The 26,795-nt window shown below is 38.0% G+C and overlaps 1 protein-coding gene across 3 annotated transcripts in view; it reads left to right on the plus strand.

The window, feature by feature from the left end:
- Positions 1-26,795, plus strand: part of ABCC8 (ATP binding cassette subfamily C member 8) — a 79,947-nt gene that overhangs the window by 14,619 nt on the left and 38,533 nt on the right. For all 3 annotated transcript variants that reach the window (XM_051803942.1, XM_051803943.1, XM_051803944.1), the window contains exons 7-15: positions 5,274-5,438; positions 7,379-7,534; positions 13,301-13,435; positions 14,903-15,065; positions 19,340-19,380; positions 19,691-19,836; positions 24,280-24,385; positions 24,607-24,717; positions 26,694-26,769. In XM_051803942.1, the coding sequence (XP_051659902.1) occupies positions 5,274-5,438; positions 7,379-7,534; positions 13,301-13,435; positions 14,903-15,065; positions 19,340-19,380; positions 19,691-19,836; positions 24,280-24,385; positions 24,607-24,717; positions 26,694-26,769 (1,099 nt within the window). The remainder of the gene's footprint in view (positions 1-5,273; positions 5,439-7,378; positions 7,535-13,300; positions 13,436-14,902; positions 15,066-19,339; positions 19,381-19,690; positions 19,837-24,279; positions 24,386-24,606; positions 24,718-26,693; positions 26,770-26,795) is intronic.

Consider the following 26,795-nt stretch of genomic DNA (forward strand, 5'->3'; position numbering starts at 1 on the left):
AATCCTTATCCTAATATTTGGAACTTTAATATAGCAAGTGGATTCAGTGGAAAGCAGTTAAAGCAGGAAATGAAAAAACTGAGACTATAGGGCTGTGTTGCAGCAAAGTACTGTGGGGGTTGCTGTGCTCTGCTTCTTGATAATTTGTTTGGAATACTCTTTCAGCTGAAATTGTATCAAATCACAATTTACGGATTGTCATAGTTAATTTTCCTATGAAAGTGTCTGGTAGTGCTGCTCTGTGAAAAAAAACTCAGGTCTGGTCTAGATAGGCTCCAAGCAGAGCCTCATCCGACCTTGGCGTCCTCACTCATTAGCCAAGCAGTAACCTCATGATTGTCATTTACACTGTTTTGGGATCACCTGACAGCAATATTCACTGATGGTGATAGTCCAGGAGTGACACAAGTGAATTTTAGCTTAGCTAAAATGTCTCCAAGAAGCTTTTCCTTCTGTTTTGACCTGGTTTATACACAGTTGTTTATACACATTGTTTTTTCTGTTAAGAGGCTAATTACATTAATGTTTGAAAATTGCCTTTGCTGGATTAGCTGAAATATCTTCCTAATGAAGGCTTTCTATTCAAACTATCTGTAAACAGGCTGGGGTGTTTTGGTCTGCTTTGGAAAGAAATACACCAGCTGTAGGGCTAGGAACGTATCCTTACTTGTAATGAGTCAAAAGAAAGAGAACCTTGCTTTATTTGTCCAAGAGCCTCATAGGTGTGAAAAACAAGCCTTCTGACATGCTGTCTTATGAAGGCAAAGACAAGTTGGAGGAAACATTTTGTGCCTGATGTGCTGCTGAGTTTGAAGGTGTTGGAAAGAGTTGCCACACAGTGGGACAGAATCAGACAAGCAAAGTAAGCTGTGATTACAGTGGAGGGCATCTTTTACGCATCTTTTACCCACCTACATCTTAAATAGTTTAGATTGAGGAGATATCGTATCTTTCAAACAGAAATTCTCTTTGTGAAAATGAAGGCAAAGAAATATGAAATTTGCTCTGTTCCTCAGGCCCTGTGTGACAGATATAAACCACCTTGGAGCTTGAACTCTTGAGATCACATGGGTGTCACAGGCAGTATTAACTGCTTTAGTTACTGCCACAGTTAGTCAGAGCATGACAGCGTCTTAAATTCTGTCACGCTCTTCATGTTTATTTATAACTCCAGTATCAATATTTATGCACACCCCAGAACATTCTTATGACATGAATTTCTCTGAGTGTTAATCATTTCACACCAAAGAAGAGACTGAAAGAATGATAACCATTATATTTTGCTGGTACCATCTTCCACATTGCAATGTTAGGATTAGCAGTTCCAGTATTAGGAGTATCTGCTGATATAACACATTCAAAGGATACACCAAACTTATTATTTAAAAAGCTTTGAAAGTCAGTGTAGCAAAAAGCCCAGAAATTACATTTGAAACTGTGTGACTGGGTTCTTTAGGTATTTAAGTAGTGGCCTTTTGCTCAGCCTTTTACTGGTTAGAGCCTACTGGCACTTATAAAAAGCAACATTCTCCTGAAGTTGTCAGGAACTGGGAACACTGAATGTCCCTGAAGACATTTCTGAAAATAAAACATCTAATTAGTTTCATCAACTTTTCAAACAAGGTTATTTGCCTTAAATGCAAAAGATTCTGTAGATGTTCATTGATTTCTCTGTATTTCCTACAGGCTGACAAGTGTAGGTAGACAGTTATTGTAGTTTAAACACAGAGGTGCTCAGTGACTTTGTAAACCATAATGGCCTGATAATGCATCTGAGACTTGGCAAACATCTTGGTGCTTTCACCAAGTGTGTGTGTGTGATGTTTATGTATGTATGTTTGTCTTCCTTTTCTCTCAAGGGAGTATTAGATGAAATAATGAGAATATTCATCTCACTTTTGCTGCTTGTCTATTATATGGAGATTTGATGGGAAACAATGCTGCACCAAAATTTCTTTGCTAGAAAAGTATGATTTGTCAAACTTGTTTTTGGAAAAAATGGTGTTCTTTTACATACAGCAAAAAGTAGTATTGGCTGCAGTAATTAGCAGTACTTGCCAGCTGTATATGTAGGACAGCACTGAAATCATGTTGCTTCCCTTGCTGCTTTTGACAGAATACAGCACAATCTCTAATCTTTGTGGTTCATGACTGATGCTGCTCTGGCCTTTCTCTTTGCTGTTATATGAGTATCTTTGACAATCAGGACCTCCCAGTGTTGCAGATTTGTATGTTATTCTAAATTTGCCTTCATAAGAAGCATTTTAAAGTTTTTCATGTGTTAGAGGTGTCACTTTTTCTTGGATGATCATATATTGAAATAAAAAGAATTCCCAGTGAAGAACTGCTAAAATAATAGCAATTAACTCCTCAAATGTGATTTTTCTTTTTCTTGGTTTTTTTTCTTTTTTTTTCTGCAAAACCTCCAAGTTTTTCAGTTATGTACTGTTTGACCTTCTGTTTAGTATTCGAATATATATATGCTGCACAAGAAACTAGAGGTGGCTCTTGAATGGTACAGTTAAGGACTGGGGCCTTGCGGTTAGCATGGGAGAAGATTTGGTTGTACTTATAATTTTCCACTGTATTTCCATATATTTTCCAAATGTTGTATATTTTCTAAAGTTTCTGGGCTAAATTGAGAGCCTTGAGTCTTCCTCCTTATTCATCAGTTACAGCAAGAATAAATTTACAAGGACCCTTAGATCTTGCAAGGGTCAAAGGCAAGTTGAATTGAAAACCTGAACTTGTAAGACTATAAATAATCCGGAAGAAAGACTCATTTTTATTGTAGTGTAGACATTTGTAGTATATAATGCTGCTGTAGCCTATTTGAATTACTATGGGATAAGTAATAATTTAGGACTCCAAAATCTCTTTAAGGTGCAAATAACTAAAATTGCAGTTAAGCGTCTCTTTGTCTGAACATAATTGCTGAGATATCTTGTAATTGTTCAGAGTTTTGCAGTTGATACAGATTTAAAGAAATGGGTATGCCCAGTGATTACTTACGTTCTATTGATTTGACTTGGGAGACTGTATGCTTGAATAACTTTCTCTGAGGGCTGATTCATTAGTGAGTTCAGTGGCCCTACAGACTGCTGAAATGGTTATGTGCATCAAGTCTGGCCGAAGTCAAAGCACCTAGCTGAATTGGAAACTTTATCATCTGACCATTTACCTTTGGAAGCAAGAAATAAACTATTGAAGTAGTTTGTATTCCCTGTTTTCAGAGCGTGAAACTCGGCACTGTTAAGTAGCACTTGGAAATTTTCCATGTTCAAGTTCTTGAACGTACTTGCATAAAAGTAGTATATGACTATCAAGATGCTTCTTTGTGGAAATAGTGAACAAAGATTTACAGGAATGGAATCATAATTACTTGCTTTTCTTTGTGTCCAGCCTTGTTCTGAATCTCAGTGCTTGTAACAAATGCGACATAAATGAGAAAAGGCAGTAAACCTTAGCAATCTACCCAAGTCTGTTTGTCTTGCATAGTAGACAAAAGTACTTTGACAGCTGCTTAGTTTGGCCAACATCTGAGGAAGAGTTAACCACAGTTGGAAGAGATCAGGTATTTATGGAGAATGTTGATGAATGAGCTCCCAGGCACCTCAACAGATGGTGAGATCATTGCGTGGACAGATCAGAGTAGTTTCCTCTCATGAAAAGGAGTATTGCTATGTGAGGTCGGAGACGCTGTCTCAGGAAACTTGTCCTGGATGTGTTAATGTAAGCATTCACTCTTCTCATGGAGTGAAACAAAAGATCCTTTCTAAAACAGTTTTGCTCATTATCTTATTTACTTGTTTACGAAGCAAGGCATTTCTCTGCTTTAAGACCTAAAAATCACCCTGCTGATATCAAGGGTATAGATAGTGTTCCCACTACAGCACTGGCAAGAGCAATCATGAATGCCAAAAGATAGAGTAAAAAGAGATGAAAAAAATACCCTAAGACTTCAGTTTCTCAGGAAGATGAAGTGACCTATTGGGTCACCACAGCTGAAAGGACTTGCTCTTCCTCCTTTCACATTCCTTGTCACCTCTGCTCCTGTTTTCTTCTTTGCTCTATCTCTGGCACTGAGTGGGCACTTCTGTGGTCTGATTTGGCCCATTATTTTTTCCTGGGATGATTTTCTTATGTTAGTGATTTAAATTAGCTCAGGAAGAGGTCCAGTTAACTCCCCAGCTAGTGCACAGTGAACAACAGAAGTGTACAGGTTGAAGCAAGCCAGGTGCAAGGAGGGGTAGGGAGAAGTTTGTTCCTTTTCCGGTTGGCTCAGCCTCACCTTACAAAAGAACAGCTTTAAAAACTAAATTTAGCCTCTGTATGAACTTGCCATATGGGATTTCTATGAAGTTAACTACAAGGTGCAGATCACATCTAATAAAATGTACAGACAGTGAGAGTTTGTGAAATATAGTTTATTAAGTGTTATAACAGGTGTGAAAACTTCAACAGCAAAGAAACTATGTAGGCAAGAAGAAATATGCTGAGCAAGGAATACAGCAGGAGTGTAAATGGCAAGAAGCCCTCTGAAAGGGAATAGAAAGAGACCTCTTCCTAATTTTGCCATTAATGGAAGCACAAGCCAGCAATCAAAGTTTAGAAGAAGCCAAGAGGAGGAAGAGGAACACAGATATTTTAGTTTCAGAAGGCTTCCAGAGGTGGGCCAACCTCTCAACTAGTTGTGGCACTAAGGGTGTCAGCTTGTTAAATATAATCTGGAATAAATGCACTGTTTTCCCATTAAGCTGTAGACATGCTTCAAAATGCACTTGGGTCACCTCAGGAACAACTTGCTAGAAGGTATTGACCATAAGTAAAAGTTCTGAACAAGATGCTGCAGGCCAAAATAATGTACATAGTTCCAATAGTTTTCTTTGACAAGGTCTGAAGGTCGTTTTTAGTGTTCGGAAATCTGAGGCGTTAAAATAGTGAGAATAATTTCTCTGAAAGGATGTTAACTATTTCTCTGTGATGATGGGCACTCCAGATCTTTTAACAAATGACCATATGGAGTTACTCAGTGTCCTAGAGTTTTGGAAGGATATCAGTAATCTTGTAAATGTCATTCTGCATTTAAATGAAGCTTACTGAGTTGGCACGTTGTGGAACTGTTTCCTTGAATTGATAAACTGTGAGGTTTCAGGCAAGGTTGGGAGCACTTTCAAAGTAATAAATGGGGATTATCTCTGCTTATTAGTTATGCAAAGCAGGTAATGAAATTATCATTGCACCTCATTTCTAACTTTCTTTTTTTCTTATAGACCAAAATTCTCGGTGTCTTCTTTATTTCATCTCAAGAGTTCCTGTCCAATGCATATGTTTTGGCTGTACTCTTATTTTTTGCACTTCTATTGCAAAGGACATTCCTCCAGGCATCATACTACGTTGCTATTGAAACGGGAATCAACTTGAGAGGCGCAATACAGGTACCCAATATATTACTGATTATCCTTTCCATACACTTATACATGTATTTGTAAATAAAAACTATAATTATAGTTGTTAAATTCTGAAACGCTTCTCTCTTGAAATGTACTGAATGTAACCATTGCCATTAAAAATTGTTAGCTTAGACCTGGATTCTGTTTTTTCTGCATCTTATTTGATGATTTTATATAAACACTTATTTGTAATATCTAATGTTGTATTTCTTCTTACCTTTAACCAGTAATTTGCTGATAGTAAAACTGAATGTAAATTTTGAAAGAGTTTTGGATGTGAGCTGCACCTCACCCAACTCAAAGGCATTTTTTTTGTAGTGTTGCATCCCCTGTAAATAATACAGCTTTAAAATCTCTAGTTAATAAACTTTGGACAAAAGGATAGGTTGTATTCCCAATGTATAGAGTAGTTCTTATTCCATGGGTCATGCCACAAAACCTGCCAGCCATTGCAGGATCTGTAATTACGGAACATGAGTAAGATTGCTAAAGTGGAGTCCGTAATCATTGTAGCATACAGAATTCAAGTTTTATGTAGCATACAAAGCTCTGTGCCTGGAAATGAGAGAATTTGGTGTAGGATTACAACATGTGATTGCCAAATGCACTGGCTGAAACCTACCCTCTGACAGCCTGAAAGCCAGCCTTATAAGTTATACTATTTATCCACTGAGCTACGTGAATCCTGTGGGGAGTCTGTGATGGATGGATGCTTTCAATAGCAGCCTAATTGTTTAATTCTCTTTTGATCTTACACTTGGAAGCACTTGTCGGCTGCCAGGCTTCTGGATTCCATCCATTGGTTTTCCCTTATTACAGTGAAGTAGAAAAATCCCGAAGGAATAAGATTTGACCCAAAAGATAGGAAAAAAAATTGCATGTCTTGTATCAAGCGGAAGAGCTGCAACTCACTGAAACCACAGCAAGTGTAAAAGGGGAATTGTTGTAAAATAGCACTAAATTAATTTTGTTGAAGAAAAGTTTTCTGTTCTCTGCACTGGATGATACACAGAGGCCCAGCTGGGCTATTGAAATTGGAAAATTTTTATCCATCACTCTAAGCAGTAGATTAGTGTTAGTAGCACTCACTGTGCCAGTAATTTTAGACACTTTTTTTCTTTAAATCTTTTCTCTCTCTTCCTCTCCTGTGTAAACTTGCACCTCTTCAATGTGCCCTTTATGACTTTATGCTTTTTGATGGACAGTCATTTGATCTGAAGGCACTCACTGAATGAAGGTGCCTCCTGTCAGCTCAGTCTCATGATGGCAAAGAGTTGCTGTGTAGCCTTTTACCAAACCAGCTGGTAAAAGCACACTTTCATTTTTGTGTATTAGGTTACTTTCCTACATGGTGCCTGATTCTGTACTGAGGCACCTGTTTAATTCAGTACAGAATTGTACCTGTGGCATTAGTAGTCGGTGAATTAAACTTTGTAATGGGACTGAGCTCTCTAGCCAAAATGTAGCAATGTTCTCAGCCAGGAACATTGTTCTCAGGGCTGGATGGGACCTAGATCAGTTGCCAGAGAAAAATAACAAGATTTATAATATCTTGATGATTGTATATTGAATCTAATAATACATTATTAGTGCTAGTTACAGCAAGAGCACTCTATGGATGTGCTGGAGGTATAAATCATAGTTGCTAATGTGGTTCTTGGGCATTTGGGGCAGTAAAGGTTTCATTCTCTTATTGATGCACAGGTGGAGTACTTAGACAACCATGATGCAGCTACTGTGCTTTGTGTTGGTGAAGAATAAGTAGCTTAAAATTTTACATCATAATATAAATGGCCAAACTCAAAATTCTTCATTTAATTTGCTGGAAATGTTGTTTTCCCTCAACATGCTGCACATGTGCTTTAGATGGAGCTAGAAAACTCATTTTATTTCTATATGCTAACACCTTTTGATGTCTCTTCCAGACAAAAATATACAATAAAATTATGCAGCTTTCCACTTCTAACATGTCTATGGGGGAGATGACAGCAGGCCAAATCTGTAACCTGGTTGCCATAGACACAAATCAGCTGATGTGGTTCTTTTTCCTCTGCCCTAACCTTTGGGCTATGCCAGTACAGGTAAGGTGATTGAATGTGCTTTTATTCTTAGTGCGCGTCAGCCTGTACTGGCTCATTGTGTATGAACTTTATGAAAGTAGAGATAGAAGTTAAAGAATAATTGAAAATAAGATTTCAAGCTATTAGCATCTAGAAATATTGCATATAATAGATTTCACATCTGTGACTGGACTCTAGGTATTTAGGATTGTATTAGAATCTTGACTGCTGCCAAACATGCTTTGCATTTGTAGCAAGAATTTATAGGGTGCAGCAGGTTGCAGTCCATTCATTTATTACATCAGGGAGGTTAACTGGAAGTTATTGGAATAATTTGTCTTCTGAATCCCAGCAGAAGCAAGAGAAGTAACACTTTATTTGCAAATCTGATTGCTTAGAGATGATCCTTTGGATGTCCCTCAAAACTACTGCTGCTTCTTGGATGACAAATTCCACAGTTTGGGGGTTTTTTATTATTATAACATATATCTTATATGAAATGGTTTTGCTACTTTGGTGTCTTTGGTCTCCTGTCTCTAAATACCACTCTCATCCCTTCAGTCCCCTTTCCCACATGGATAGCAGGGAACAGATCACTGTTCTGAGTCACATCCAATTGCCTTGTCATTCCTGGTTCTATGTCCTGTAGCCTTTTGTAATACCCAGTGAGATACAACTGTGTCTTATCAAGTCTTTAGGATGAGGAAAGCAAAGTCCCATCTCAGAGGGTACTTCCACGATTGATTTAAATTAATCTTAAGCCTATTCGCTTGCAGAAACAGGAGTTTGTGTGTAATATCCAACATGGAAACATGGTATTTTTACTTCTTCAGTGTTCCAGCTCTATAGATTGTATGTTGTGTCACATGAGCTTGTGGAAGCACTGAAGAACAAATCTGATCAAAACTAGTTGTTTTTTTTTTCAGTGAGGTGATATTCCTCTGAGTCTGTGAAGTGGTGAATCTCACTGGACAGGCATGTGATTAAGTCTGTTCTAATAAGTAGACGGGGGTAGTAGGAGGTCAGAGCAATTTCAGTAGAACCCTGGAGCATTTTTCGGAGTTCACACTTAGTGAAACAGGGGGGAAGAGCAGATTACTTAGTTTGTAAGAGCCATACTTTAACAAAACTGTAGAAACATCCTACAATTCCATTTAAGAATTTCCTGAGAAAGCTGACAGTAAAGCACGTAGTTTCATCTGGAATTAACATAGTAACCTGTAAGTCTTTCCTCTTTCTTCCAGGTACTCATTGTATTTTGTTTAGCTTACTCTAATGCTAGAAGTAAATATAAACAGGAGGGACAGTAGAGTTATATTCACTTGGTATTTTCTAGAATATAGCTTAGTTTCAAAAACATGATGAAAACTCCATTCTGTTCATGTCACAAAGGCAGTCTGGTTTCAGCACCACACAGAGGCTGATTTGACTGGTGGGGAAGTCAGAAACCTGCAAGTAATCTACCCAGCATCTTTGCATTTTGCATTGCCTGCTCTTGCCTGAAAACTAAATAATTTTCCTGAGACTGTATATAGACTGCAGCTGGCAGATCATGTTTCCAGTCACTTTCTAACATGGCTTTAGCAGTGTTGTTTAGGAGTTCATGTGTCCGTCAGCTTCTGGTACTATAAGATGTTAAGCATAGAAGAATATTACATTGAAAAGCTGGGAATGGGGAAGAAAAGCCAGCCATTCCAGTAATTATGTAAACTGCACTGATGTCAAAGAGTGAGATGTGACAGTGTTGGCCATCAGGAGATCTGGATTCCTTTCTGATGATAAAGATACATATTAGAATTGAGTTGATTTTATAGTCATTCCTGTCAAAAATAAGAGATTTTGGTCAAGATACTACAGATCAGATAAGCACATCCTCCTTAAAAGTAAGTCTTTAAATCATCTGATGCCATGATCAGCCAGATTAACTTCCTAACCTAGAAAAAAAACCTCTTGACTTATTTTTTAGCATCAAGATGGCTTCCCTGAAATTAAAGGGGGTGGGGGTGAGAGGGAGGGAGGCAATGGGAACCAGAATGTTTTAGAGTGGGTGGGGAAAAAAAGGTGATCAATGAATGTATCCTAATAGTGATGTCTAATCGCAAAAGAGAGGACAACTATAATGAAAAGAAACTGATATGAAATATCATATTAGATATGGCTACATATTGGCAGTTTGTTAGTAATAATTAGGATACCAAGGTATTTTTGTTCCACTTACTGGAAGTACCCTGCAGTAAGAAGCCAGTGATTGTATACTGCTAAAATGATATTGCTGAAAGAGCTATGAGGCGTTAAGAAGAGTCCACCCCTTTAATGTTAATGTTTAGGGTACAATTATCCCTTCAGCTTAGTCTCCATTGTAAGTCTGTTAGTAAAACAAACAATGTACAAAGTACCAATTTCATGTACATCTCTTTTATAAGACCTCTCTGGCACCTCAGTGTAGGCAGCACTTTAGTGCAACTGAGAAGTAATCCAATATTATTGCATATTCTGTAACAGCATTTTACTCTAATGTGCCAGAAGTCACGGGCTCATAAAGACTTCCTGACAGTCTGCTTAAAATATGATTATATTTGCATTAAAATTCCCCCTGCAATGTTCCTTACCAGATGAGGACGATCAGTGCCAGAGCGTGCTCCTGTTTTGTGGATGGTGCACATATTGCCAAAAACAATGAGTCACATTGGTCACGAAGGTTTCTTCGAACCATTTTCCATAACATTCGTTCAGTACCTTGCTTTATGAGGTACTGAAAACAACTGCTTGAGAGATGGCTAATAATAAATTGCACAGACTCCATTATTATTTAAAGCAGATTTTTAATTGTTTTGTAGCTCTTAATCTAACAATCAATATTTCAGCATCTGCTGTGGATCTTGTAGTAGCCATTCATAACAAGTCAGGTTTTCTATACAGTCTTGATAATTTGAGCCCCATCTTTGCTCTGACTGCAGTCAATGGGAGCTTTATAATTGCTGTAAGTTACTGTTTGAATGTTATTGAAATCCATGAGAAGAGGCCCAGGAATGCCAATCAGTTGAAAGATGCCCTCAGTAGGTTTGGCTCAAACCCTGGGAGCAAAATGAGACGCTATAAAGGCTTTCTCCCCACGACTCCATTTTATAAACACCTTTGTTTGAATTCGTTGTGGTTATTAAAAAATCCTGTATTCTCATATCTCTGGCTCACTGGTAGGGATAGCTTACACTGGTAATAAAAGGATATTTGTCTCTTTCAAAACTGCCCACAAAGCAGTTTTTGGCTGAAAGTGTTTGCTATCCTCAATAAATAATCAAGACAAAATAACCAGAGCTATTGGTGAGCTTCTTCCTCCTGATATATATCTCTGGCAGGGAAGAGCTTTGGGATTTTGATGAAAGGGAAGCAAAGTCTTCCATTACACAGGTTGTTTTTTTTTTTTAAATATGATTGTTACCTTCTCAGGAATATTAATAAGAACCTTCCTATCTGCCAGATACTGTCCTCCAGAGTTCAGATATTGTCTGTATACTGTTTATTCTTGACTCTGTCCTTTGTGATATGATATAGAACTACATTCAATTAGATTTACAGATTTCAGCACTTTACAGATACAAGTCTTCACATATTTTTTTTTCCATACATGCTGAATATATTTGAAAGGTTTGCCCTTATTATCTCAGTATAAAGAAGATAAGATGGGATAACTTTAGCCTATTGGAAACAGGGAGTTTTTATTGTGAAGACTGTCCTCTCAATAGCTAGGATGACAGGTGGAAAAGCAGCCATGAGCTAGCAGCTAACTCCCTCAAGATCCAACTGGAATAGCTTTCTCCTTGTCTATGTGAGAAGCTGATTCTCTCTTTTTAGAAGTAGGCAGTCCCATAATATCCTTGACAGTGAACCAGTAGCAAGGGAAAGCAGGAGAGCAGGGAGTCAGTATTCTGCAGTGGCTGCACCCTGTTCAGTGATTACCTGTATTTTGAGGGTCTGGAGTGTCTATCCATGATGAAGCCATTGGAAATTAATATCTTGATCTGTAAAGACCAAGACTGTTTTCTGTTTTGGAGGAGAGCTCTGCCAGGGCTATCCTTGTGTGTTTTGTTTGGCTTCATACACTCATGAATTTCCTGACTTCACATGGAAGCAGATTAGTCACTAAAAGATTTTTAATTTGCAATTTAACCTTACTAGATTTGAGGTGTGTATACAACAGGATTTTACTTTCATGCTATTGCATATTTCCTAAGTAAGTACTGTGGCTCAGTTTGATGGTCATGTTTTAGTTTAGTTCAGTTTTGGAGAGATGTAAAGGGTTCTTAAGAGAAAAAAAAGTCTGTATTTTCTCTCTGTGTCTTAAATTATTGAAAATGTTGATATAGAAATGTGGAAACTAGGGAGTCATTTTCTTCATGGAAACACCAAATTCCCATAAATGTGTGGAAATAGATGGGCATATAACTATTGAGCTTTGAAATGGTGGAAGATAATGCTTCTGTGAAGGTCATGAGACAGTGCAAACATAGCAAGAGTAGTAGATAACACTTTAAGGAAATTTCCAATTATTTTTTTAATTGAGGGAAATTATGTATGAAATTAATTTTCTATCACTATGTCTTCTGATTAATTTATCAGCTTGCACAGTTAAACATATAGAGTGTCAATGCTGCAGAATGTTCAGGAGTCAGTCATTAGAATAGTGTTAATTAACACTGGTAGCTTGTATATATTGTTTGTGTTTATTGAGCTGCCTACAGTAGCCCTCTCCATCCAGACTGTGGCTTTATCTCTAGGTTCTTACATATCCAAAGACAAACCTTTGTTTTTTAAGCTCTTTCTTTAATCCTTTTTTAATAGTCATTGTGAGTCTGGCACTGTAGATCCTTAAAACATATCCTTTCCAATTTACATTAGAGATTATTTGAAGGGGAGGTTCTCAGTGATGTAATTATGATGTTCCTTTGTTTTTAATGTGCTGGTCAGCACTAATGTCATCTTAACATTTGCAAGATCCATTTATTTTTAATAATATTATTTTTTGTAACATTATATTTTATTATTATTGATTATTATTAAATAATATTAATATTATTATTCTTTTAATAATATTTCATATTAGTTTCTATAGTAATCAAAGAAGCATTCCTTCTTGTGGAAGTCTCAGTGTTGCAGATTAGTGAGTTCTTACTAAACTGGGAGATGTAATTTCTTCTCTGGTATGAAAATACTGCAATATCAGAGAAGAAAAAAAATAAAATATATGATTTATATATGTGCATATATATTTTAAAATAAAATATGATATATATGTAAATATATAAATATAAAATATTTTAAAATGTATGCTATGTCATCCAACCAATGGAAAAAAATATTTAATAGTGACTCTAAAGGGAATACCTCAATGTGTTAGTTGGAAGTATTTTTAAATAAAATTTTATTTAAAAGGGTTTTTACTTTTTTTTTTAATAAAGTTCCTTTGAATAGCTGTGAGAGTTAAATTACAGAAGATACACAAACCTTGTACAACCTTCTACTGGGCGTAATGGGGCATCTGTGAAACAGAAATATGCAGAATGCATAATTTGGGGAGGAGCACTGGTTGAGTGTCTGGTCCTCTGCCAGAAGATCCTGACTGATCACACTCGCTGTGCCAGCGATGCAGAACATACAACATTTGGGGTAGGGTGTAGCTGCAGTGGCTGTTGGTTTGAACATGGTGTCTGGTTACCCTCTAATTGGTGTTCGTGGTACATACCCAAAGTAAAACCAGGACCTTTCCCTCACTTTCTTTTCTCCCAACAGATAATTGTAGGAATTCTTCTGCTCTACTACCTTCTTGGAATCAGTGCCTTAATTGGAGCAGCGGTAATCATAGTCCTTGCACCTGTTCAGTACTTTGTAGCAACAAAACTGTCACAGGCCCAGAGAAGCACATTGGTAAGTGCCTTCAAACTCTTTCATGATATAAATATCACCTCTGGTAATTATGCATTGGTCTGTGTTTGGAATTACAAAGCTAACTGTGGACATTGACCCAGAACTGCTTCTCAAATATTTTGTAATGTTCAAGGATATCAAGTTCAAGAATGTGGAAACATGATAAACGTAAGCAGTAAAAATGTATTTTTGGGGGTTATATTTTTCAAAAAATATGTTTCCCTAAGAGAAAACAAAAAATCTTAAGAGTCAACAACTTGCAGATGTAAAGGGTCAGTAATCATTGACTGAGATGGCTTTGTGCAGTGCACAAATAAATGAATCGTGCAGGGCAAACTGTCCAAGGGCAAAGGAGGTAGGAATGCTGCATCCAAACTTGGACCCCAGATGTGGAAATCTATCAAATGGATTTATTTAAACTAACTCTATGCCATCCTAACTCCCACAGTGCGGGCCTGAACTGGGGAGCTTAGAGGTCTGCTAAGTCACGAGCTGTTCCTTGATCCCTCATTTGGCTTGTCTATAATTTGAATCGCCTGCATCACTGCCGAGAAAGTTACTTTGATTCACTGGAATTACTATGCCCAGCTGCTCTGAACCTTATTCCCACTTTCAGCGACTGTTGCACTGCCAAGGAAGCCGTAGGAACTTGTAGTGGAGCCAGAGAGCTTGCTGAAATCTCTTCCACCACAAATCATTTGTGGTAACGAGAGTTATTTGTGCACCTTCCTGGGTGACCAGTAATGCCTTCCCATCAGCAGCATGTGCCCTTCCAGAAATGTGGACAGCATTCATCCCAACAGCATCCAAGCAGACAGTCGGTGTCACCTAGAAATTCCTGCAGATGGGAGCAATGCTGTTTGTGATGGAAACGTGTGTGCTGTGCAGTGTGGCGTGGTACAGAGCTTGAGCTACCCTGAAAAATGGAAACAGTGTAACTTCCAGTTACACTTTACTGGAAGTATAACTTTACCAGTGTATGACTGTGCCTGAGCCAACTGTCCCTGCTTGGAGCCAAGGTTCCTGACGGGATCACAACTCCTTGCTAACATGGCCGGACTGTTTTGATTGTTTCCATGTCATGATGGCTGGTCAGAGCAGTGCCCAGGCAGAGCTTGTCTGCGTGTTCTGGTCTCCTCTGGATATTGTCAGGGTCCCAGCTGAAAATCCAGCCAGTGGTGTAAGTCCTGAGGGGCAGCCTTGCAAGTGATCAGAAACCTGACAGAGGAGTAAAATTTTCAGGCCAAACTATGCGATTTAGGAGTGCAAACCAACAGTCTTTTCCCTTGAAGTCTAGGGAAGCTCATCTCTGTGAAACACTGCAGCAGAACATCTGAATGGACAGAACTAGTGATGTGTTCCTTACTGATTACAAGGGGCTGCATAGAATTGTTGTGTCATCCTTATTCTTGGGGAACAGGTGTTTTAATTGTGCTCTTCAAGTAAATGTGTGTGTAAATGTTGCAGGAGTACTCCAACGAGAGATTGAAGAAGACAAATGAGATGCTTCGAGGCATTAAGCTACTTAAACTCTATGCTTGGGAACACATATTCCACAGCAGTGTGGAGGAAACCAGACAAAAAGAAATGACTAGCCTCAAGTCTTTTGCCCTTTATACCTCCATATCCAGTAAGTCTCTTCATTCTAATCCACTGCTCAGCTAAGTGCTACTGCATTATTAGCTACTAATGAGTTTACCATTCCTCTGTCGAGATTATTTCTGTTGCTTTAGGCTCTGATCTGTCCTCACTTCCCATTTAGTCAGACTCTCCATTTATTTCAGTAGAATTTTGCTTGTATGGGAAATATGCCTGAAAGAGAAAGTCAATGCTTCATAGCATTGACTTTTTCTGGAGAAAAGCTTTCAAGGGACTGTTTCACAGACTACCTTCAACAAGCAGTATTCTCCTCTATAATACAACATTCAGGATGAAGCCTTTGTTGACATTTCTGTCTCTTTTTTTTCCTGCATTTTGAACAGTACAGAGCATGCAAATCATAATGTGTGACAGGTATTGTCTTTGCACTGAGGCTCCAACAGATGGTACTTACACTTTCTTACTCAAAATTTGGATTTCTTATTAAGATAAGTGATTCTTAAAACCATTTCTATATCCTGGAAAGAAAAAATATGAGCATCCTGGCAATTTCACCATTCTGTATGGAGATTCTTTTCTCTTGTTATTTTTCAACTGTTTTAAGATTTTATTATGCTTTTAAAAAGACCTATGGCATATTGAACTCTGTATTTGAGGAGATTATATGCAACACCAATGTAATTTCTACTGTAATACTTTAGAAATAATTAGTAAAGTCACACTGAAGAATGCTGTTCATATAATATGTGAGATATTAATGAAAGGGAAAATTTTAGCAAAAAGTTTTCAAATACTACAAGGTACCTGTACAAATACCTTCTGGAATAATAAGGAAGACTAGTCCTTAGAAAAATAATTTGCAGTCTGGTTAGTATTATTTGATTTCTTTCACCTAAGACACAGACAGCTGACTTTATTTGATGACAAATGATCACATCGGTAATGCACTCTAAGGGAAAGATCCCACTGAATTTAACTGATGTTAAGTTGAGGTATTCATTGACTTCTGAGATCAGAATTTCTCTCTGGGGATCCTAAGCTCTCTGGTCTTGGAAAGGGGTTTCTGTTTTGACATAAAACAGATTTTATCTGAAGTTTGTGAGACTGGAAACTCAATCTTGCACCCAGATCAACAGAGATGGGTTCCCTTTGTCTGCAGTGCTTCATGTGGCATTAAAATCTGTTTATAGTCAGGGCCATGGGTTCAGCTGTGGGACTGAAGGAGCTGTGGAGGCTTATTAGATTTTAAATCCTCACAGTATTGTTTGTAATACTAGGAAAAGGTGTATTCCTCCCAAGAGTACTGACTATTCTGTAAAGAAATAATTACATAAATAAGAACATGTATTATTCAAAACAATTCTAAATATTTACTGATGCTTCTTGAAATGTTGTGAGTTTTCAACTGCATTTTTGTTTTGTGTTATGTGTGGTATTTATGTATTTGCAAGACACAGAAGATAACTTCTCAGCTTGGGGTAAAACCGTGCAGCTTTATGTTGATGGTGCACATAAGTTTGGTTTATAAAGGGTTCTTATTGTTTCAGCCTAGGAGTTCCTTACACCCTCTGACTTTTGCAGAAATTACACTGATCTTTAAAAACTTGCAGTTTAGCAGACTAAAAAGGGGACATAAATACAGGAGAACCTTCCCTTTTTTCTTACCATAATTAGAATGACAGGCGTAATCAGCCCAAAACATGTTAGCTAATATTGTGTGGACATATGTTAAGGAGAAAAAAAAAAAAAAGGCAGAAGAGGACCAAGATTTTATATTTTTGTGATCAAGAGGAAGGCAAGATGGTAGAACACTAAGAAAGCACAGTAGAGATTTTTATATATACTTTTTCAACATACAGTTTTGAATAGACTCTGGAATTCTTTTCTAAGTACACTTAGTTAGTAACAGGAATGAAAGAATGTGGTTGGAGTTATTTTATTCATAAGGAATAGATTTACAGTGGATTACAGAAAATATACCTAAAAGTTTCAGGGCGATGTTGGCTAAACCAAAAGAAAGTTCCATTTCACAACTGCATGGAAATTGGATCTCATGTGCCTCACCCCTGTGCCTGGATCCAGGTTGTATGTACATGGAATTGTGCATGTGTGCTAAAAAAGCTATAATAGAAATTAGCTCTTCTTATATTTTAACGAAAGACACCCACCACAGTCAACGCTGTGTTGCAGCGTTACAGGATTTAGTATAGACTATTCAGGGAAAAAAAGAGAAAGAAAGGAGTGGTTTTCCTACTGCTATGATTTTTTCCTTCATTTGTAAGGAACAAAATAACTCCAGACTTTTTCACAGGAAAATAACACTAGTTACTACCCTAAAATATTCAGGACCAACTGAACATTTTTCCCAGTTTTCAGTCTGCCTTTTTCCAGTAACAAAGTACTTTTGAATGGATCTAATTAAATAAAAAGTCTTCGCTGCAAAATAAATTCATTTTAGAAAATATTTTATTATTCTGAACACTAGCATAATTGGGAAAAAAAAAAAGGAACCCCCAAATTCCAGTGGCTCTTATTTGTTTGCTTGAAAGAAGAAGTTTGAAGTGAAGTTCTTGGATGTGATCTCACATAATAATAGCAAAATTCAGATCAACTTCTTGAGAGCCACCAAGTACCTTAGATACCTTAAATGCAGCATGCTTTGCCAACCCTACAGAATATTTAATCCATCCAGCTTCATATTTGACAGGTACCATCTTGTACTGTAGGCAGAAGCTTTGCTAGATTCTCTCATCAGATTCATTACTAAAAGCCAACTCATGTACTTCAGCAGTCTCAAAGGCAAGGATTTGATGTAATTCAAAAGGACATAGTTGCAGGCAGCAAATTTCTCTGTTTCAAAATTTCTGTACTGTAACCACCTCAAGCTGATACAAAGTGTGAAAACTGGGCAGGAGGTAGCATCATTAGGAGAAATGAGAGTCCAACACAGAAAGAGCATTTTCCTCAGAAAAATACAGGATTTTTTTTCCCTGGGGTGAGGTGTAAACTATTAATTTCTAAGCTTTAATGCATATTAGTTTTTCAAAGGCTAAGCTTTTATTTTGGAATTACACACACCAACATACCTATATTTTTAAATACTCCCCTCGGTCAAAGAATTAGAGCTACATGAAATAACTACAAATAGTTATAATAAAGCTATAAAATAAAGCTATAAAATATAAAATAGCTATAAAATAAAGCTATGTTGTATAAGCATGAGTACAGAGTTTATAAGTATGTTACAGGATTTATTAAATATAATCTAAATGTAGGTGAAAGAAACATCTGACGGTATATAAAGTCCTTCAGGGGCTTATGCCCAGCAAAGGGTGGCCAAACAGTATTTGTGGGTCTAATGATGACACTTCACTTCAGGTGAAGTAATTGGGAAGAGCTTTTACTGTTTAAACATTGATATACTTGGTAGGAAAGAAAGACAGGCACAGTTTAAACACAAAACAAGTGGCTAGCCTTTTTCTTTTCCGTTACATCTGTACTGATCTTTGAATTCCATTTTAGCCATAAATTCTATACTCTTTCTCTGTATGGTTTACTTACATGAAATACAGTTGAGCAAAGGTCAAAACTTAAATGATGACTAAATAATATCCTCAGGTTGTGAAAGAGGGGACAGATGTGTAGGGTAAGATCATAGCTTCAGTTCTGACTTGAGCTCCCAGAGGATGACTGGTTATTACTGCACTCTTAACCCATATTCCTGCCTGATCTAAGAGAGGGCCCTATGTAGAAATGGTATTTGCTTACTTCTCCCCATGCATCTGTTTAATAACCTCTGAATGATGCATGAATAATGTATGGGTTGCTATAGAAGGGAGTCCAGAGCACCAAAACAGATGCTGTTCAAGGTCAGGGAGGAAACTGGTTCATTGTTCACATTTTAATAACTCAAGGCCCAGCTGAAATCTAAGCTCTACCACATTTAGGTACCATTAGAAGCTGTATAGAGCTCCTGAGGATACTATCAAGTATCCAAGCCTGACAAAGCAGGAGTAATTATGAGTAAATCTTCCAAGTTAAGTCAACAACACAGTACAGAGTTGCCAGTCTTTCCTTATCCTTTGAATTACATCCCAAAACCTGAGGGGGCCACAACTCTGGTGACATGAAGAAAAGTAAACTGTAGGCATTATAAAACAGTGCACTCATGTGGTAGATACTTGTGCATTTTTACTGTCTTGAGCATACAAAATGCCATTGTAAACCAATGCTAGTAGTATTTTAGCATTTAGCATGTCTGAATGGAAATTGTTTCTAAATGTTCCTACATGTTTTCTTTCACAGTCTTTATGAATGCAGCAATACCAATTGCAGCTGTACTTATAGTAAGTATGGACTTTTCTAAGTAATGTTAATTACAACTGCATTTTCAAGTATAAGTGATGTGGAAATGAGAAAGAAGGAAAACAGGATGCAAACCTGCTACACATTTTTGGTTCCTCTGGGAGAGAATGGAAAATGCCCACTTGTCGTCTCAGACCAGAAGCAGCCTGGAATATGCAGCACTCCCCCAAAATGTTAAGAGAGTAGAGTATAAATTAAGATTCTGTAAATGAAATGCTTATGCAGTGTGAAGTCTTTGTTTGTTTCCTTCTTTATGGCAAAGCACTGATGATGATGTCTGTCTCTTTGTAGACATTTGTTGTCCATGCTCATCTGACAAGAAAGGCTGACTTCTTCCCATCGGTGGCATTTGCCTCCATCTCCCTGTTTCATATTCTTGTATCTCCATTGTTCCTGCTCTCCAGTGTGGTTAGATCCACTGTCAAAGCACTAGTAAGGTGAGAACTGTAAAATCAATATCTTTGCTACCACCTTTCTAATTTTTGAGAATGTGTCTCTTGCTCTTTTATGGTTTCAAGTTTAGAAATAGCCTGGTGATTATTTATCTGCTCTTGTAAACTGCTTCCCAACTTTTTACCTTGCTTGATTTCCTTGGTTGTAGCATGTGGGCCAAGTTCTGTGCTGACACAATTGTCACAACCAGCATTTTGTGGTGCACAGCTGGTGCTTCGTTGTGTAGAATGGGTTGAGCTGTGTTGATACTGGATGTAACAGATGTGTGGTAAAAAGAAAGGAAGTGAAAATTTACTGAAGATTTAGTTCTGTAAATCACCCAAACATTTTCCCTTCATAAAGCACATAGAAGGGTAAAAGGTAATCACAGAAGCACATGTTTCAGTGTGTGTCTTTTGGGTTGTGCTAAGCCTCCACCCCTCTGCCTGAGACTGCCCATTGATGGTGAGTTAGATGAAACAAATAAGCAAATAAAAAAAAAAAACTAAAAATCACTATTAAGTGTGAGACCAAGTTAATGATTAAACGTCTACTCCAGACTTGATGAATTTTTACTTTCTTACAAATTGTTAGTTTGAGCATTTAAAAACTGAAACAACAACCAGCAGAACAGCCATAGAACTGCTGTTTCACTGGGAGTTTTAACGTAAGTATCAACAGATTACTGTAAAAACCTCATAATGCTTTTTCCTGTGCATTGTACCTCTACCTGACTCATAGGGGAGGCAAGTTGGGGCTTCTTGCTTTATTAGGACCTGCTTATGTCTGAAGAGCTTGTTTAAATATAGATGTCGGAAGAGCTTATTTAAACTACGGGACAGATGCTGGACACCAGCCCTTGCATAATTACCTTTGTGTTGCTTTGAGGGTGGAAAGGAGACTTCAGCAAGAGGCTGAGATTGCCCTTGCTGTTTCAAAATTCCCTGACACTGCAAAGTCCCATCTGTGTCCTCTCTCCTAAGGAGTGTGAAATCTGAGAGCATTGGTGGCTGGAAGAAAATGCTTTGAGCCACTGTGGTAGTCTGTAGAGTCACGACAAATTGTCTTGCAAAGATTACATCCAGCAAAGTATCTGGGGGCCCACATTGGTAATGGGTGTTTATTTTGGCTTGTCCAAGGATTTCTTTGTAAATTAATTGTGTCTGTCAATGCTGCAGGAACAACTCTAAAGCAATTAGTATTAACTAAGTATTAATTGTTGCTCCCTGGGAGTTCATTATGAGTTATTCTGTAGATACCTTGTTGTTAGCAGGCTGCTGCCCTGCATTTGTAATCCAGACAGGAATCAAACTCTAGCAAAGCTGCCTTGATCCTTGTCTTCATGGCTGTTTGTGTGACAGTCACCTGGGTGGTGTCCCAGAGTGCATTTCTCCATAGTGCTGCTGGTGCTACTCTGGATAGAGTGCCTCATCCTTCAGAGCAATACTTTGGAAGCGTGTGCCAGATATTTTCAAGCCATGCAAAGACGTGCTTGCTTTACTTGTTTGGTAAATGTGGAAAAGCAGACAGTCAAGTTTGCACGAATTGAGCACAACTAATACTTGCTTGCTATAACTGTGTCCTACTAATTCCTGCTAATAAATAACTGGTCAGTAAGATCAGGAAAAGGTGACCTAACTTAGCAAAGTTGTATTTCAGCTTTTTTTAGGCTAAGATATTCTAAGTGGTTTTAGCAAGTGTGCAAAACAGCTTCTCCTGTAGCGACGGAAAGGGATCAAGAGATGCAGAAGATGATCCAGCAGTGAAACCAGCATATAAAGGATAGTAAGAGGGTGTTACTGGCTTTGTATCTCAGGCACTTCAAAAACCCTGCTCTTTTAATATTGGCTACAGCCTCTGATGCCAGATGCTATCAGGGACAATAATATCGAACAATAACCTCATCAGTCAGTATCTTTAATCATTACACATTTGCCCAAGTGCAAAGCATCCTTCTGGATTGTCACTGACATTATCAGAACCTCTGTGTGATGGATTCCAATAGCAACACAGACTTAAAGCTTCTATTCCATGTAGGACTCCCAAAACTTTTTCAAGTTATGGGGCTTGGGTGTCTGCTTCTAAGAGGGGGAACAGTTGACAGTCTTTAGGAAGGTGAGAAATTTTGGTATATCTTTTAAAAGTGGGGGGGTTTGTTTGTTTGGTTTTTAATATGTAGAGCGTTTCTGCCATTGAAAATTAAAACTGAGCAACCAATTAATGTATTTCTTAAATGTGAGGTCTTCAGGGACAAAGCGTATGGTGTAAATTTTCTGTCAGCAAAGGTTAAGCAGCAAGAGTGGCATTATGTATTTGCCTGGATTTAATATCAAACCACCTTTTCAGTCAGCTGTGCAAATAACCATGTTTTAATCAATACGTCTGTTCCATGGCTTAAAAATAATCTCCCCGTGGAGATATTGGAGTGCTAATGAAATTGCGCTGTCAGCAGGAGCTCTGCAGAGAACATGATTTTTTTTATCCTTGAAGAACAGTGTGGCATCCCGAAATATGAGCTGCTGCCTCTAATGAAAGATTTTCTCACAGCTATACTATGTTTCTTCAGTACTTGCCATGGGAACAGTGATTCCAGAATTATGCATTGAGCAGAGGGATTGGCACTTAGGGTACAGCCACCTTGACACACAACTAGAGAGCAAAATCAAATTGTTGAATGGCTTAATACAGACACATCCTTGTTTGATTATGGATGGTCCAAGTATGTTTGCTGTCTTCTCTCCCTACCCCTCTGGACCCTGGAGCAGATACACAGAGGACTTCTCTATCTGCTCTTTCTACCTTCAGAGCAATTATTCAAATATCAGTGTAATTTTTGTATAGAGCATATGGGTGCAGCTGCATATCAATTCCATATAGGCAGCATCTAAACCATCAGTCAGTCCATTTACAGACATTTAAAATGTTCTTTTAAACATCTGGTTCGCTGGACAAAAAAGGTAAGATTCCTAGCCCTGTTTTCCAGACTTTTGTGCAAATTGCTATAAATATCTCCAGGGGTGGAGTTTCTAATCTCTTCCTTTGAGATAATAGACTTTCCCATCAAGGAATTTTGATCCGAAAATGAGCCTGAATTAATTATTGCTCCTCTTAGCCTGTCCCAAATAGTTATTCTTCCCCTTTTTGTTGCTAAGATTGTAGTACCCCCTCTAGCTAAATTCACTCCACTGTAAAGCTCTTAGTCTTCAGCTGCCATTAGCAATTAGGCAGGTTGACAGAAAAACTGTAGAACCAGTTCTCTCCTAGGCAGTCCCCAGGTGACTTTGATCTCTGCTTGCAGGACGAGTGCTAACTGTGCAGTGAGTCTGCCTTAGGTAGTGTTGTAAAACCATTGTCCGACACCATTTTGGCACCAGGGGGGATTTCATGAGCTACTTAGAAGAAACTAATCCTCCTTCTGAAGAAGAAAACCCTGTCAGTGGAATGCAAAATAAATGGGGGAGGTGTGTATTTTTATTTTGTAAGATTGGCTTCCTAGCACATAGCCACGTACCACTATGCTGCAGTGAAATTGTTTACCTCTTTCTCCCCAGTTAGCCTAAGGCTTAATATTGAAACCAATTTTTTCAGTCCTTGCCCATAAATTTATTTTTAGGAACCTAAGGCCTTCTGGCACTTTACGCTTTTCAAGACTGATATTTAACTTATTTCCAGCTAATTGAGTTCCTTTGATGTTGAGTTTGTGATTCAGTCTAATTCTTTCACAAATTTCATTTGCTGTCCCTGTGAATAGATTAGATGTACATTTTATAAAGTCAGGTACAGAGATAAAATTGATGCCCTGATCTGTTAAATGTCTTAATAAAGGCACATTATCTCTTAACTAATTAAATCTTAAGCAGCTAGTGAAGATTTTATGCCTTCTTCTTTGTTGCTGGTTGTCAGGATTCCTTTTATATCTCATCTCTTGAACACTGTTCTATTAAGGTATATTCCTTTATCACATTACCTTGTGCACTTCATATTTCATCATAGCTGGTTGAATTTAGCTCACAGTGTACAAATTTCATCAGCCTTAGTGTTCATAAGGCTGTTCAGTAGAACTGATGATGCCACACTTGAGTAACAAAAATGACAGTGATTCCACTTCAGCATGTGGCTTTGAAACAAGCCACTGTTGTGCTGGTCCGTGTCCCACCAGATGCCTAAAGGAACTTTTTTGTAGTGTCTCTGATGGTGTCAGAAGAGACAAGACTTGAGAAGCATCTGCACAAACTGTTAAGATATCATCCTTGTTAATAGACAACAGGGCAGGGTTCGAAAACTTCCTTGGCAACTCCCCATTGCACATTTTCATACACCTGTAACAAAACAAAAACAAACTATGCAGCAGACAGCAATTGAAGTGCCAGAAGGGATAGTCTATAATAAACACTGCAGTGAACAGAAATTTTCCTTTCAACACTGACATGTGATTTTTCCCCTTCCAGTGTGCAGAAACTGAGTGAGTTCCTGTCCAGTGAAGAAATTGGAGAAGAACATGATAAATCTTCAGAGCTAAGAAGTGCAGATAATCATAGCAAGTACCAGGCAGTGGTGAGTAAAGCTGTTCCACTGCACGTGAAGTGGCTGGAGTAGTTTGTACCCAGAATAAATTTTTTACTTTTCCATTTCCTACTAATTTTTTCTTGCGGTTGCAAAACCTCTCTTTTAATAACCTGAACTGTATCATCCACACTGTGATTGCTTGTGTTTAGAACATTTTGCTGATACTGCCACCAATTACTGCTGATTTCTGTCTTTCTGATTTTGCACAGCCACTCAAAGTTGTTAACCGCAAGAGGCCTGCCAGGGAGGACTGGAACAATTACAGCTCTCACATGAGAAGACCCATTAATATCACAGAAGCAGATGATTTTTGTGTAAAGGTGATATGAAGGTCACTCTAATAACACTTATATTAGCTCACTAATAGTCACTTTTGTATTCTGATGGCAGTTTCAATTCAAGAACCAGCATTTGATGTGAACTGTCAGACACTTGTGCACTTGTCAGAGATTAACCTCCACCTTTCTTGTCTCTGTATTTCTTTTCAAGAATTAACTACTGACCTCTATGTTGTGATTAGCTGCAATTATTCCTCTAGAATCCACTCAGCAATTTTCTATTTGAAGTGTCTTAAGTCATTAGTCCTGTTCTCATGACAAAAATTAACAAGAATCTATTAACTAAATTAACTAAAATCTACTAGAATGTAGAACAGCCAAGTAAAAGGAACCTCAAAAGATCATTTGGCCCAACCTTTTAAGTATGCTAGACTCCTTCTTTCATTTCCAGTGTCTGTACACAATAATGGTATGAAGAAAATAGAAAATAATTTGCTCTGGACCTTCCTAAAATAATCTTGTAATGGATCTGCCCTTCCTCTTTTGCATTTCCTAGTAGCCTTTCCAGATGAAGTTAAAAACTAACTCTCAAAGACCTAACTTCTCTGACGAAAAAATTAAAATTACTTGTGCCACTTTGAAGACTGGTGCTCTTGATTTGCTGTGGAAATGACCAGAAGTAATAAAAATCCTGATGGTTGTTATGGTGATGATGCTGTTTATTGTGGAAGTCTGCTGTTACATTTGCATTTCCAGCAAAAGAGAATGAATAATTCAGTTTCATGGGACTAAGTAGGACAACTGGTAGTGCTTTTAGGTTTTTTTTATACATGCTGATTTGGTGGCAGATTGATCTTGAATAGATTTCCAGGAAGAAAAGAGAAATATTTGAGAGAGAGGGTTTTGGGGGGCGGTGTTGGATCAAAAGACAGCCTGGAGTGGCAACAGAGGGGTTTGTCACAAAGGAGAGGCCAGTGCAGTAACCTCTGTAAGGACAGGATTTATAAGGTTTGAACCAAAAGCCAGGACCAGCGATAATCTTTGGCTCCATCTGCTGACATCATTGTCACCAGTGGCCCCTGGGTCAGGATACTTGTGCAGGTACTGTCTGTCTGCAGCTCGTTGCCCAGGAAGGAGCATTTTTTGAGAGAGGATCCTCTGGCTGCCTTTGGGAATCTAGAGGGAGGAACACCACATTTGCTTTGCTCATTTTTCAAGTAGTTTCCCAAGATAAGAATATCAGTTTTTCTCAAGGGTATGATAGAATTGTCCCCTTCCACTCTTCTTAGATCAAAACTTATTGTACCTTGTAGAGCTGAAAGGCTTTGGAAGCTTCAGTGGCTCTGAAAAAGTGAGAGGAGAGGGCCCTGTATAAATCCAGACCTTTTATAATTCTCTCCTCTTTCCTGTTTTTCACAGTAGCCATGGAAATCTCCATTTAAAGTCTGAACAGGCTTTGTTTCCCGTTTTTAGTTTTTTAAATTAAGATTTCTGTGTCTAGCAAAGAGTAGGTTATCTGAGAATCATATCAGAAATTCAAAGGAAAATACTGTAGTAGGCAGCAACATCTATGGATGGTGGAAAGTTCTGCAAATCTGCTTGGAATTTGGACTGTGTAATTGCTGTATATGCTTCACTGTGTCTAGAGTGACATTCAGGGCTCTGCAGAGAGCAGACTGTGACCATGTATGCAATTTAATTGTGTCTTAATCGTTTCACTTATTATATGTACCTACCTTACAAATAACGAAACAAGAGAAACCCTAAACAGCAACCTTTCATTTTCCCTTTATGAAGTCTCAGTAATTTTCTAATAGTTGTGCTTGTTTGACTTCAGAGGTTGTTGCCCAGCAGAATACAGGCCTTTACAAAATCAGTCACTTGAAGATCCATTTCCTGTATTGAGCAAAGTCTCACTCTGTTCCTAGGCTCAGTGTAATGAATACAGAAGTGTCTCTGATGCTGAAAAAAGAAGTGAACAGGATTTCTGTTTCTTATTTCTCTCCGTCTTGGTATAGGTCACAAATGGATTTTTCACTTGGACACCTGAAGGTCCTCCAGCATTGTCCAACATTGACATCCGAATCCCTCAAGGTACAAAATTACATCAGATATACAGA

Source organism: Manacus candei, unplaced genomic scaffold (genome assembly GCF_025592945.1).
Source record: "Manacus candei isolate 608988 ecotype Guabito, Panama unplaced genomic scaffold, ASM2559294v1 h1tg000060l, whole genome shotgun sequence".
In the NCBI taxonomy this organism is placed as follows: Eukaryota; Metazoa; Chordata; class Aves; order Passeriformes; family Pipridae; genus Manacus; species Manacus candei.